The 14,155-nt window shown below is 40.5% G+C and overlaps 1 protein-coding gene across 6 annotated transcripts in view; it reads right to left on the bottom strand.

Moving 5' to 3' along the window:
* The window catches only part of PRL-1 (protein-tyrosine phosphatase 4A family member PRL-1), a 46,365-nt gene that overhangs the window by 4,087 nt on the left and 28,123 nt on the right, over nt 1-14,155 (bottom strand). For 4 of the 6 annotated variants that reach the window (XM_022060017.2, XM_022060022.2, XM_022060023.2 and 1 more), the window contains exon 2: nt 2,587-4,001. In XM_022060017.2, the coding sequence (XP_021915709.1) occupies nt 2,587-2,715 (129 nt within the window). In that variant the 5' untranslated portion in view covers nt 2,716-4,001. The remainder of the gene's footprint in view (nt 1-2,586; nt 4,002-14,155) is intronic. The other 2 variants (XM_022060019.2, XM_022060018.2) reach the window with 2 other exon arrangements.

The following is a 14,155-nucleotide window of genomic DNA, read 5'->3' as shown; positions in this document are numbered from 1 at the left end:
TTGTCATCACCTAATAGAGAAATGTAGAATGTGTTACAATTTACCTCCATGACCCTATATGTTTTTATCATGCGTTTCCAATACAATTTAATTTTTTTGCATTATACTGTGGCAATAACTGATTTGTCCATGTTTCTAAAATTCCTATGTCCTGATTGGTGAATGTTTTAAATTAGAACTGCTGCCTGTCACTACAACCCAGAGACGAAGACTGCCTTGTCTAAAAATGTCAGCTGACTGTCCTGACACCCAGACATTGAAAAAGATTTTATAACAGAATCCCAATTCATTTTAAGCACAGCTGCACTGACAACTAACAATGCCTTTCCCTTGAATTTGAAGGATATGGAGACTGGTCAGTTAGGCGTGAGAACATGAACGCTCCACTGATGACACCAAAAAGCTTACTAGAGGATAAACGGCTTCTTTGAATCACAGACAAGCACAGCATAAAGAAATTTGTGTATTTCTTTTAAATAATGCCCCTATAATCCTGAAGGTATTTTATGCAGTTAATATATGTCACTTCATTGTCCTTGATTCTACAAGTTATCCCTTGAGAATGAAAACTGGACAACAAAAACAGAAGACATCTCAAAACAACCAGAATCTGAACTTCTGATAGAAAAAATCTCGAAACATGTTGAAAGAATTCAAAATAAAAGTCACATAAATTAATAAACCTTGCGGCATAGGGATGTAGCGACTCCATCGCCCAGTTGGATGCCACTGCAATCAGCCACCCGAGTACTGGCGGCAAAACCAGAACTACAGAGGTGGTAAGAAATGACCAACCTCAGCCAGGTGGCTTAGGGGGTAGCCCCTCTAAACCTGGCAACCCACACTTGGTTTTTAACATGATTCAGAGAAACAAAGATTGTTCGGCCAGATAGCTCCCATGGAGATGAGGAGGTGGACCGAGCAATCAACCCCGACGCTATAAAGGCAAAAATGGGAGATGAGAAAGCAGATGATTAATAAACCAAGAATGAAGACATTTTTTGATGAACAAGGCCAGTATGGGTCATCAAGTGACCTAACATCCTAAACACAAGATGGCGACAATTGTTACTTGTTCCTCTGTCCAAGCACCATACCAGAAAGATATAGAAGGGGATCAAGGTTAACTCCATGCATATTACATTTCAGTACTTGATGGAGGCAAGTGGTAAGCTTCATAGTTCAGCCCCTTTACCATTTAATACTTCCCACTGGACGGGAGAGTGGCCGGGTTCTGATGCCAGTCTGGACATTGTCATGGGGACAAAAATCCTTGCCCCTGCTGGGAACCAAATAGGATTAATAAATACTGATTTATTTTTATTTAGGGGGGGGGGGGGGGGGCTCACATTATATCAAGTGAAAACTGGTTTACAAGCAACAGAAAAACAAGTTTACAGGATCCAAAAAGAAATCAAGAACTGCTGATCCTGAGACTACTAAACAATCAACCTTTCCAGTTGAAGCAGGCGACATTGTGGTAAATTCTGTCCCTTATGGCAGTTAAAGGTTAATAATACAAACTTTATTCTCAACTCTTGGAGGGAACCATAAGAATGAGGGAGGCAGACACGATAGTATGTCACTTTATTCATAAAACACACTCAAAACTGAACATCTGTTTTAAGAAACAAAGCTTGAAGCACAGTCTGAATGCCAATCCATCTTCTGGCTTAAACTCTGATTCTATTTCCCCACATACAACACAACTACTATTAATACTTACAAATTCTAGCCCTTTTGAGCACTAGATTCACCATACCAACAGCAACAGGTATTCAAGTATTTAATTTATCACAGACTAATTGCTTGAACATAAAAATTTGAGACGCAACTACCATTAACATTTCAGTTTTCCTCATCACACCTTAAAAGACATACATATGATGCCAACCCTGACGCCGTGACCGGATACCACCAGTTTAGCATTATTTAGTGAGGGCACATGGGTCAGATAATCCATTATCTCCTAGACTCTTGGATGCTCCCCAGATTGGCACAGTTCTGCTGTGGGCAACAGCACGCAAATACCGCGAAGGTGCCGGGCATCTGCTTACTACAAAAAGCATTCAAAAAAGCCGAACATCTAACAGGACACAAGCAGGGTGAGAACTGTAAACGCGTAAGAGTGCCACGCTTGTTCGTCATGCCACATCACGTGGCCATATCCATAAACACAAAGACACGTAAGTACCTCCGATCTGCGCGCTCAGTTTCTTGCCAGATTAATTTGTCTAGCGGTTAGAGCGCTGGCCTTGTAATCCTGGGGTCTCGGGTTAGAATTTATAACTTGTGTTGGGAAAGGCCGTGGTCTAGGCAACACGGAGTTTTCCTCCGTGGCATCCCAACAATTACTCCATTCACACACAGAAGAAGGCAATGGCAAACCACTTCTGGATCATCTGCCAAGAACGTATATGAACAGGTCCCAGTCCGAGAAGAGAAAAGGATGGAAGGATCCTGTTCATATGGACCTGTCGTCAGACAGAACACTAAATAATAATAAGATGAGGTGGTAGGCGATGTGGGAGTGGTTATTTAATTTGTTCATCAGAACAATGAAAACTATTACCTCAAAATTCTTACCTGGATGTATGTGTGGATGTTCTGGTCGGTGGGCCGATCTGTGATGAGGAACTTCATGTTCTTGTATTCTATCTCGCAAGGAGCTGGCCGGATATCTTTAAGACGCATGTTGGCGGTACTCACTGACATTTCACAGTGATGAATATAAAAAAAAATTGTATTCAACTGAACACTTGTATTTTTCTTGTAGCAGTGTTGAATCAAGACAATAATACTGCTCCACTAGAAGACTCGGAAACGATGACAGAGAAAAAAGATAGTCCAGCTCCTTTTCAAAATAGAAGGAACAGGAAGATCACTGTTTAATGCTGCTAATATACGGTTTGCGTGTTTTTTACACACGTGGAAGATAAAACACTGTTGAATGTCAAAGTCAAAAAAAGAAGGGAGAGAGAAAACAAAACAAGTCTTGTCAAGTGACGATTCACTCCACCTTGTCAGAAAAGCCAAAAAAAATTAATCACTCTTACAAGTTACCAGTGATGTCTTGTGCAGGAGAAAATAATTCAGATCTATCACTTATGTTTGGCTTGACTGAAGAACTTAAAAAAGCATATTTTGTCTTTATATTTCTTGATACGCAAGAACGTTGGTTGACCAAATAAACTAGCAGAGAAAAAAGAGAGAAAAACTAAAATTAGAGTTATTTTCGTTTTAAATCCACTCACACTTTAGCACAGCACTACATGCAACAAAAATGTGTTCTTTAGAAGAAGAAAAAGATACTGGTATAATTTATAAAATTGGCTGGTAAAGGGTCTTGCTTGAACAGCTCAACTCAAGACTGACCAACGGGCGAAACTGATTTTAAAATGTTTACCGAAAATTCTTTAAAAAAATTTTTACATCCAGAGGCCAGGAATTGGGAACTGGAGTCACACAACACCAATTTATATTTACGTATATTTATGTATTAAAAAAAATTCGCGCACTATTTCACGATATGACGACAAAACTCGCACCGAATTTGGCGACCTGATGGGCCCGGAAAATAAGCCACACTCTGTTTTCCTCCTCCGGGAATCCCTTACCTCGACACTCTTCGTCTCTTCTGTTCAACTCCCTAAACCCCGATGTTAACCTATTATCCAATCCGACCTTGGAAACACCTTGCCCAAACTCTGACGACAGAGCTATCGTGGATGTCAATTTTCAGCCCATTCAAAAGATTCTGAACAAAGGTGAGTTTTCTTCCTGTGGGGCTCACCAGATAGCACTGCCCGGTGCGGTTTCTCAATAGCCAATTTCTTCTGGACCTTGTGGAATGGGGCAGAACGGAGAGAGGTCTGGAGACTGCCTGTCTACCTGAGGAGCGATTTAACTAGGACGCTGACAGTTTATTTGTGCTGAGCCTGGCAATACTCTCCACTGTCCAACTGGAACTCCATGTATGTGAGGACTGTCTCACCCAGGAACTGAAACAAAATGGAAATTACACTCAGTACACAGGTTGTTTACAAAATATTTTTACATAAGCAACGGGTGACAGGATGGAGGAATGTACACAATGAGAAGCTCTCATCTGCACTCAATCAATGACGATCAATAAGATGGTAAAGACGCTGATATGATCGATAAGAAATTCTTTTAAAAAAAACCAGAAACCCTTTATCAGTTATGCGAATTAGGTGAAGTTCGAAGGACAATGTTAAAATTACTGTCATTCGAAGGCCTTTCTTATGTGCATCACAAAGGCACTTTTCTTGAATGTCAACGTGAAATTAACGTCTTTAATGTATTTGATGAACAATGCAAATAAAAACGGGATACACTGAAGTCTTAAACGCCACATGAAGTTAGAGCACTACAAGAATTTTATAAAATCCACATTTTAAAAACAAAAAGGAGATGGCATCACACGAATTTCCCACTACTTACTGCTTTGTCATAAGTTCTTTTCATACTAAATATGCATTATTAATTGTAATATACATGGCTGTTAGCAGCAAATAAGCCCTTAATACAGATTTCCGTATGCATTATACATCGGCAGTAACCAGGGAAACAGGACGGAACGGAATTTGGGATACATAAATGTTATCTATTATAAAAATTTGTGATTCCTCGTTGTCAATAAATTACGTCATCAACAATGCCGAGTATAAACAAACTCGGCATTGTTGTGGAACACGACAATGCCGAGTACAACACAACAATGCCGAGTTTAGTGTCTTACTCAAGATTTTAAAACGCAACCAACCCCCCCGAAGGGGTTCGTTGCTTTTTAAAAACTTGACCAACCCCTCCGAGGAGCTCCGAAAGGAGCGTTCTGCCCTAGTATTCTAAAAAATAGTGGTGCCTTACGCAAGAACAAGAAATACTGCATATTGCAAACCTAATCGATCGGAAACGCTTCGATGCTCAAGGCAGTCTTATCCTCCTCCTTCCACGTCACAACCCATCCTCACCTATGACGTAAGTTGACAACTTCCGGCAAGTCAAAATCACTCTTCATTAAGTAACTCGCTTATTAAAATCCAAATTAAAATAAAATTGCTTTGACGTTAACCGTATACATTAATAGTCTGTACAGCAACGCGAGACCGAAAGCTGAAGGACTGGCTAATTACGACTCCTTGGATGATGAATCAGTCCACCACGAAACAGTAAGCCTCCTGAAAAAAGCACACAAATGTCCATATTCCGAAAGGAATTCAAGCTTGTTTCTCGGGTTATTAAACTTGGTCCCGTCAACTAGTTGTTGTATAGTGTTAAATTGGCATCAATGTGGGTAGAAGTTGCCTTGGGATCCTACTCCGAAGTGTCATCCCAGCTTCTGAGCCGAAGAGACTGAAGGAAATGTCGCCAGATGATTCACGGTTCCAGTAGCCAATCGCTGGGATCTGTTAGTTACCATGTTATACGCGCAACAGCTAATTTTGTCTGGTTTCGTCAATACTCGCCCATCCCATGCTCCAAACTTAGTACACTTGTCCAAAATAGCAATGGGCTGGCTATCAACTGTCATTCATTTGTGCAGACCATGATTAAAAGCAATACAAGTTGAAACTGCGTACGAAAACTTGGCACCGTGTTCCAGTGAAAGCTAAAATCGTGAGTGTTAAATTTGGATTGAGTGGCTTTTCATCTTGCTACGAGGGTGGGTGGAGAACGATGCACAGGACTTATCTGTACCGAAATGCATGTAGTCCAAAGCGATTCCCGGTTCAACCCAAAATGTCTCATTAGTTCAAATGATTTATATAACTTACTCTAATGATTATTTTCAATATGCGCCATCAGTCTGCACGAAAGCTTTAAAACAAAAGTTGCAACTCCAAACGCTGATTCTGCCCCACGTAATTCTTTAATCTAAGTAAATTTCCAGAGCCTTACAAATTAACACTTCTAAATTTTCATCTTTCACAAGAGAAACGTGATAAAGTAGGATTTGAGATTTTAAAGGCCTGTATTCTGGGTTGTAGTCTGGTAGAAGTTTACCAATGTTTCAGAGGTACTTACTGCCTCCATCATCGGGGCGGGGGCGCTAGGAACCCAGATGACAGTCATCTAAGAGAGAAATACTACTTTTAAAATTAGCGTGTAATTTTCTGCCCACGGGATATTTTTTGTTCCCGACTATTTTCGTTCGCCCTTAAGAATTCGTGTCTGGATATCAGGTCCATCCTTGCACATAAAATCGCTCCCAAACGTGGGGCTATCTTTTACACATGCCTTGCAGTACTCGAAACGAGTGCAAGAACTTAACATTTAAGTATCGATAATTCTGGAACGTGTTATTTCCTAGAATTTGAAATGTTCAGTATCTACAAAATTACTCGTATTTTAAATACGTATGAGACTGATCCGGCATGTTAGTACAAGCTTCCAACACCTTGATGGGAATTATTAGTTCCAATTTATGACGCAAAAAGTTTTGCTACTGCGCAACCAAGAGTCAAACCAGCGTTTTGAACGAGCGGTGGTATAGCTTGTAATTCCGCACATAACAAGCTAGAGAGATAAAGGAGTCTGGCATGGAAGAGTTACGAAGAGGCTCTGGGGAGCACAAATTTATTAACAGCATGCCCCTCTCTTCATTAGTTCTAAAAATAAAACCAATCTACGATATGTACGAAGCTTTCAATCGGAATATGCAATAAACTGAACTACATACTTTATAATCACGCATCTATAAACAGACGAGCCAGCTTCTAGTCCTACAGAAATTACAAGAAATATGTTTTTTATGTAGTCAGACAAGTCTGAACACGAATACTAAAATAATTTCAAACACGTGGCGACAAATACAATTTACTTAATATTTAATCGCGATTAAAAGATAATTTCCCATATCCACCCGTTTTCCGCATAAGAAATGTTAAACGTGTAGTCAAACATAACTCAATGACTCACGCACCCTTCGCCACAGACGAACTTCGTTTCTGAAGGCCTTCATAGCGCACACAGTCCGTTGCCAGACATTCTGAACATATGGCGACACAGCCTATTAAAATTTTCGTAACAGCTTTTATTAGTGACGGGCTAAGTTCAAATCCCGGAACATTCAACCTACTTTCCTTATCTGTGTTAAGCCAGTTTACTTCCTTACTTCGATGCAATTTGTATGCGTTAAAGAGGCCTAAAAGTTCTTAAAACACAACAGGAGAATTTCTTATTTTACAAGTGCCACTACCATTAGGTAGATTTCAGAATAACTTGTAAAACAGGTAATGAAATGAGATGATAATGTTGCGTCATATTGTGATGATTATAATTGTTTAATTTTAACAGTCTGACGAAGGATTGCATTTAGAATATTACATTTGAATTTATATCGATTATACACCTGAAGATGGTTCATTGAAAACCGAAACATGTCGTGAAAAATATGATGCTCTAATTGTAAATCGAACATTTCGATAGAAAGAGCATCATTTTAATATATTTTAAATATTAAATGTTAATTGTAGTAATAATATTTTAATATTTAATAAAATATTTTATTGTGATTAGACGGTTAAAATTAAACAGGTAATGAAATGTTTAAATAACGCAGCAGCCTACGCAGTTTAAAGAAAAATTGAAGGAACAGGTAACTAAGAATGGAGCTATGTAAAGAAAGGTTGGTAAGTAAGAATACCGATCACAAAAAGAGCCCTGGCCTATATCAACAAATTCCGTGTGAATCACATCTTTACATGTTACGATTGTAAACACTGAGCGTCGCTTCAGATGGGGATTCATTGCGAAAGATGAAAGATCCTGTCGTGGCCTATTTTCAGGCACCATCCCAGCACTCATCTGACAGAGAAACCAGGCGAAAAACCGGGTCAAGGTTCAAACACAATACCTCCTGAACACAAGTCCCCATTGCCCCCATTGCCATCGTTACTACCTTCTTGGTGGGGCACTCCAACTTTATACGCCTCACGTATTCGGACGGCGAAATTTTCCAACCGAGTTTCCTCTCACATTCCCTGCAAACGTTTTCAATCACCAGCTCGTACTAGGGCAAGGAACTAGGACACCTGCTCGTATGAATGGACGATGATTTGGTGCACCAATGAATCAATATTCAACAGTTACAATGCTACAGGTATAGAGGCTGAGCTTCAAAATATTACGACGTAATTAATAAATTCAGTCTCCATCCCTCTCACCACCCTCAAAAATCATCTGCCCTCGCCCCATTTGGTTTGGTATAATATTCATATGTTAAGTAAATGTTAGGAAATACATTAATACGATCAATTACTGGGTGTATAAAAACGTCGGTTCATCTAGGTGGGTTACTATGGAGGGTAAATAAATGCGTACCAAAGGCAGACTCCACGAAGGACAGTTTTCCAAAATACGCGTGGGGCTGGAAAAGTTACGATTCGCTGAATGCGTACGCCAGTGGCCGCCGATCGGTTAGATTGTACTCTTTGATACATTTTCCAGTCACATTGTGTCGATTTATTTGTAAATTATTTAACGACGCAGTCAGTTGCTGGACTATATAGCGTCCAGTAACATGATTATTAGTGATTACAAGCCATTTCTCTGGAGGGACTGAGGAAAACCATAAAATTCTCAGTAAAGGTGGCCGGTCTCCCGGCCGAGATTTCACCGGGAAATTTCCGAATACGAGTCATAAATGCTAACAACTCGGTCGGCACTGAAACGAAGTCGATGACATTGCAGACGTTTCGGAGAAATTTTAAGATACATTTCGCTAGCCATTAAAAAAATAGTGCCTGCTAGAAGCAGATGAATATTTAATACGGATAGAAAACGCTAACCATTATTTGACTTACTTAGTTGTAACCGAGATTTAGAAAAGCAAATTTACCGTTTACCGCTACGAATAAATACAGAAAATGACCCGCTATTTAAGCAAACGCCTGCTAACATCGGGAGTGAGCATATTTTTTTCTTTAAAACTAATTACAGGGGCGACGCGGACCAAAATGGTCATTTGCCCCACAACGTTTCCTATATGCGACCTCACTCCCAACTCCAAAATTATCACATTAAAAAATTCGCTGAACATTTTCGAGGGAGAACACAAACCCTCAGGAGTATTTTTGAGCACATTCTGCAAAGAAATGGTCTTGGGCGCCAGGCTGTTTCCATAACGATCTCTATCACTTGCAGCTTGTGGCGCAAAACTTACGGCAGAACAAAGAGCGAAAAATACGCGAAGACTAATGCCAAGACACGTGAAGCCTCATTTTCATGTGGCACCACAAGGAATTTATTTATAATCCTTAAAATATTATGCAACATTCAAGGCACTATTCCAATTGACAACTCTGCAAAAATGTGAGAGCCATTGAAAACAATCTTATAGCCTTTGCCATGTATGATCTGAAGCTTCCACGGCGATTAAGAATGATGAATTCTTCACGGGCTACCAGCAGTGTCAGGTGGTCGAACGGAGAAAACACAAACGTTTCTTCGTCCTCGTGGTACTGAACTGCAATACCCTGAGAACAAGCCACGAGCCAGCCCGAAATACAGGTGTTCCAAAACTTGTATACGCCCATTCAGTGGATGAAATAAAGACATTTCAACAAAGTAAATCATTACATACGTCAGCACTGGAATTTAGGGAATTAGCAAATCTAGAGTAGGTGTCCTGACACAGTTGGCAGCGTTGAGGAACCAACTGGCAAGCAGACACCAACACTGCTGCTGTATATACATCTTTTTAGAGACACACTGTATAATAAATCCTGAATGACGGTAGTTTTCTGGTTTTGGGATGTAACATCGCCGCGAAGTCGGATGGTTCCGGTTCCCAGTTTACGAAATGGCGCTGTCATCGAAGAAAACGTTCCTCCGGCTGTAAGAAGGCCGTATGAAATATGTTTGACGCATAGTGAGGACTACGTTCTTCACCCGTAATGACGGAAAACATAAGACTGGGCGTAACTGCCCAGGGCACGGTTTTTGTATGATATATTTAACATATTCGTGTTGGCCGTGTTAACTCGAACACCTCCATTCAGCCGGGCGCTCGTCGCGAAAGTAAGCCTCGACCTCAATAACAACAAAATAAGCAGCAGCAGGCATGACAACGGAATGGCAAACGAAGGGCGAAACAGGATCCGAGTATTAAAACCGGTGCGCCGACTCTGTATTGTGACGCCTGCCCCTCCTAGCGCCCCGGCGCTATTGATCCAGCAGCTGGTTGTAGACATTCAAGCGCTCTGAGGGGAAGACAGGGGTGGATAGTCTGAGTACACGTTTTACAAGTTTACCGCTTCAACAGACTCCCGCGTAATACAACCACACCCCGTCTCTCCCACTCCACCACGTGTCTGGACCACACACGGGATGCTGTGTGCCAGTCCACGCCTTCAGGCAGACAAGCCCTACGGCTAGCAGTCTACCCATTTACTCTATCAGAAGAGGAGACACTTGTCTATTGTATGTGACTAGATTCTCTAGTCAACTTCAAACTTTGCCAGAGCAGGCAGTGGAGTTTACCTACAGAGCAATGGGGGATCTCTCTTCATCGGTAATGGTCCGCTTGAGGAAAGTTGAGAAGAAAAACGTGGACCTGATGTCAGCTTATCAGCTTACGTCGCCTGGCAACAATCAACTGATTCGGAAAGTCGTCATGTGCATTCAGTCTTTCGTCAGACAAGGAAACAAATAAATCTATATCAATCTATGCGAATGGAGAAATAATTATAAAATCAAAATACTAATTTACAATCAACCAACGTTTCAGAGGTCGTACTGCCTCCATCATCAGAGTATGAAGATTTCTGTCTTCTGGGTTGTTGCGCTGTGTAGTCTGGTCGATGTTAACCAACGTTTCAGAGGTCGTACTGCCTCCATCATCAGGGCGATGAGTATGAAGATTTCTGTCTTCTGGGTTGTTGCGCCGTGTAGTCTGGTCGATGAATATGCCAACCCAGAAGACAGAAATCTTCAAACACATTTGCTCTGTGCAAGCCTCAGATTTAACTTTTCGACTGCACCGCTCGGGAAGCAATTCTGGATAATGGCGGCGGTGCACAGCCATGTACCAATCATATCGATCGTCTAGCTGGATGCAACGTAAATCACGTCACACTGATCACTGTTTGAAAAATGGCGTACTAGAGATGTGTGGGTGGACCTAGTGGGCGTTGAACTTGTAACCCGTACAGTCACTCTTAAAAGCAGGCAAGCTCAGAGTTGAGGAAAAATAAATTCCAGATTCCCGAAGTTCTGTGACGTAACCACGACTTGAACGACACAAAGAATATTCTACGTGTGGAGTCTGGGTAACAATACACGAAATCGTTATTCACCAAGGTACTTGCAAGTACAATTAAAACACTGTCCCTCCGAGCAACCACGCCACAAAGACATCTGAGCGGCGCCTTTCCTCGGGATTAACCGGAGTTAAACCTTCAGCTTCACGCTCCAGCCGCTTTACAACCTAGGAACGAGGACCTCTGTACCCAATGAAAAGGCCGTTGGGTGGCGGAAATCGGACCCGCAGTGCAAATAGTTGCCAATCGCCAATCACTTTAGCAGCTGATATACCCAGTCCGTGGTATCATATTACAGAGTTAGGGCGGTATCGCACTAGGATGCCAACGGGAGGCCATGGCCAAACTCAATGCATTAATTTAGTAGTCATATATCGCACCTGGCATCCGTCTGGCAGCGCTTCCAACTTGGCATCGCTGCCAACCACGATGCCAAGTCAACATCACATGACAGTCTGGCCAGTCCATTGACGTCCGTGCGTGAATGTGCTTGTGTGTATTTCTGTTTCTTCCAAACATGGATAATTTCGACACCGAAAGATTGATAATTGAAATTCAGTCCCGAACATCACTATGGAATTCATCTGCTATTGAATACGCAAACCGGGACTTGAAAAAAAGAAACTGGAAGAACTTGTGGAAATATTTGAAGGAGGAGATTTATTTACAGTAGAAAAGAAAGAATTAGCTAAGAAGTGTTTCTATGGCTTTATTTGTGGGGCCGCTTTCCAATATGGCAACTTGATTTTTAAGTTTTTTTATTTAGCAATCTATATATCTATCTATATATCACAAATAATGTGAATTAAGAAGAAACCTGCTTTTATAATGTATTATTAAATAAAGTTTGTTCATGTAATATTACATGTGATTTGCAAGAACTGAAATATTTCAAATTCAATAATGGTATGGACGTGCAAAGTGTGTGTATGGAGAATTTTTCTTACTTATTTATTTGTTACAGAATTGAAATTCACTCCAGGTATGTAGTTTTGATAAAGGTAAATCTCATTTTCTCAAAAGTGATAAAAGTGGACATTTCTCCTTGCTAATAGCCTTCATTTCGTGATCTCATAACGTTGATCCATCTGTTCGCTCGTCTGGCGTCTTTATCTGGCAGCTGGACGCCATGGCATCGCTGTTGGTGTCGCTGCCATGGCATCCTAGTGCGATACCGCCCTTACAAACTGGTTTTGGGTGTACTTCGTTAATATGCATCATACTGCAAAGACTAAAATATTTAACAGTAGAGAGGGTAAAGGGTCGGGAATCCGGTTATTGCAAGAATATGACATGAGGATATCAACTGATAAAATAAAAATCGGTACATGAAACAATTTAAATTGACTGCAAATGGACAGATTGGACAACTGATCAATTTAAATTACTCACCGGAGTGCAATTTAAACACGTATACAATTGACATGGATCAGGAAGAAACGCGAAAAATCTAATAACGCGGGCGCTATGAGCACGAGAACATCTCACACGAGATATTACTTTGCTGGTTATCTACCAACCACGAGCTTTAAACTGATTTATCGTTCAGAGATAATTATTAATCAGTAATTAGTAATATTTGATGTAGTAACTGCATTTCATAGTCAAGATACTTATATCAGGGATGATTACATTTTCTCTTCAAGGAAAACGTTTCATCTTTCCAGCGGAACGTCCATTGTCTTCCTCCTCCACAAGAATTCGTTGTTTTTAAATCCATTTCCGTGATTCAAAAGCCTAAAATACAACTACCTCACACAAGCCTTGCGCACTTATTTTTCAAGCTCTCTGACAAAACTTGTTAGGCCCAACTACAAATCTCATCTCTCCAACCCCCCTCCCCCCCCAATTCACCTTATCTCACCCAGTTAAATTAATTTATCTCAACATGCGTTTGTTTAAAATCCGTTCATATTTAACACTTCTAGGTCACACGTGAGCTCCTCCCATCTTTCCAACGAAATTCTGTATGTATTTCTTTTTCACCATTACATACTACATGGATTTTCACTTATTTAATCGCACTAAGCAAGGATAGGCGTGTTTATTTAATGACGATGTCAGTCACTCAGAGTATGTAGCGTAAAATGATGTTAATATTGAATAATGAATAGGACCGGACATTAAAGGAAGCTGTCATGGCCTATTTTCAGTAGTATCTCGAAATTTTCCTTCAGGGACTGAGTAAAACCACAACAACAACAACAAAACACTCAGGATTGCCGATCTCCGTCAAAAGATTTGAACCAAGAATCTCCCACGCACGAAGCTGAGCTAACCACTCGACCGCGACGTTCGGTACAATTTCAGTATCTGCTATCTATAAACCGTTTTGAAACACAAACCTCTAATCAGCACTGAACATATCGGATTATCAAAAAGTGACTCAATAACTCAAGATGAAAGAACGTTACAACCATTCTACGAATAAACTCAACTCACGATGGCAAAACATCGCATTTCACTTGTTACTTTGGACAGAGGCCAAACACAGGAAGAAACAAAATGCAGAACGAACATGCGCACGGCAGATACTGCTGATGCAACGAACAGATTAAATATGCAGATCATTATAACACGATCCGCTAACGCTAAGGTTCTGTCTGTAACTCAGCGAAACTCGTCCAGAAGAGATGCTGAACATTTCTCTGGTAGAAAGAATACAGAGTTAAAAGCAATGTGAGATATCTTGAAATAAAGATAACTCTGAAACGCAGTAAGAACTGAACGTAAAATCTTCGATCCATCATGCAATTGTTTTGTACTGTTTCCAGGAAATTAATTAATTAAATTCGATTTTAATAAAACATCCTTCCTCATTATAGATTCTCTAAATGTTTATTAATCAAATAGAATTTAAAATTTGGTAC

The sequence above is a fragment of the Zootermopsis nevadensis genome, unplaced genomic scaffold, assembly GCF_977971745.1.
Source record: "Zootermopsis nevadensis isolate Lab colony 2312 unplaced genomic scaffold, Znev_1.0 Znev_ptg000003l, whole genome shotgun sequence".
In the NCBI taxonomy this organism is placed as follows: Eukaryota; Metazoa; Arthropoda; class Insecta; order Blattodea; family Termopsidae; genus Zootermopsis; species Zootermopsis nevadensis.
Note: the sequence above shows the minus strand (reverse complement) of the source record. Positions and strands in the feature narration are given on the sequence as shown.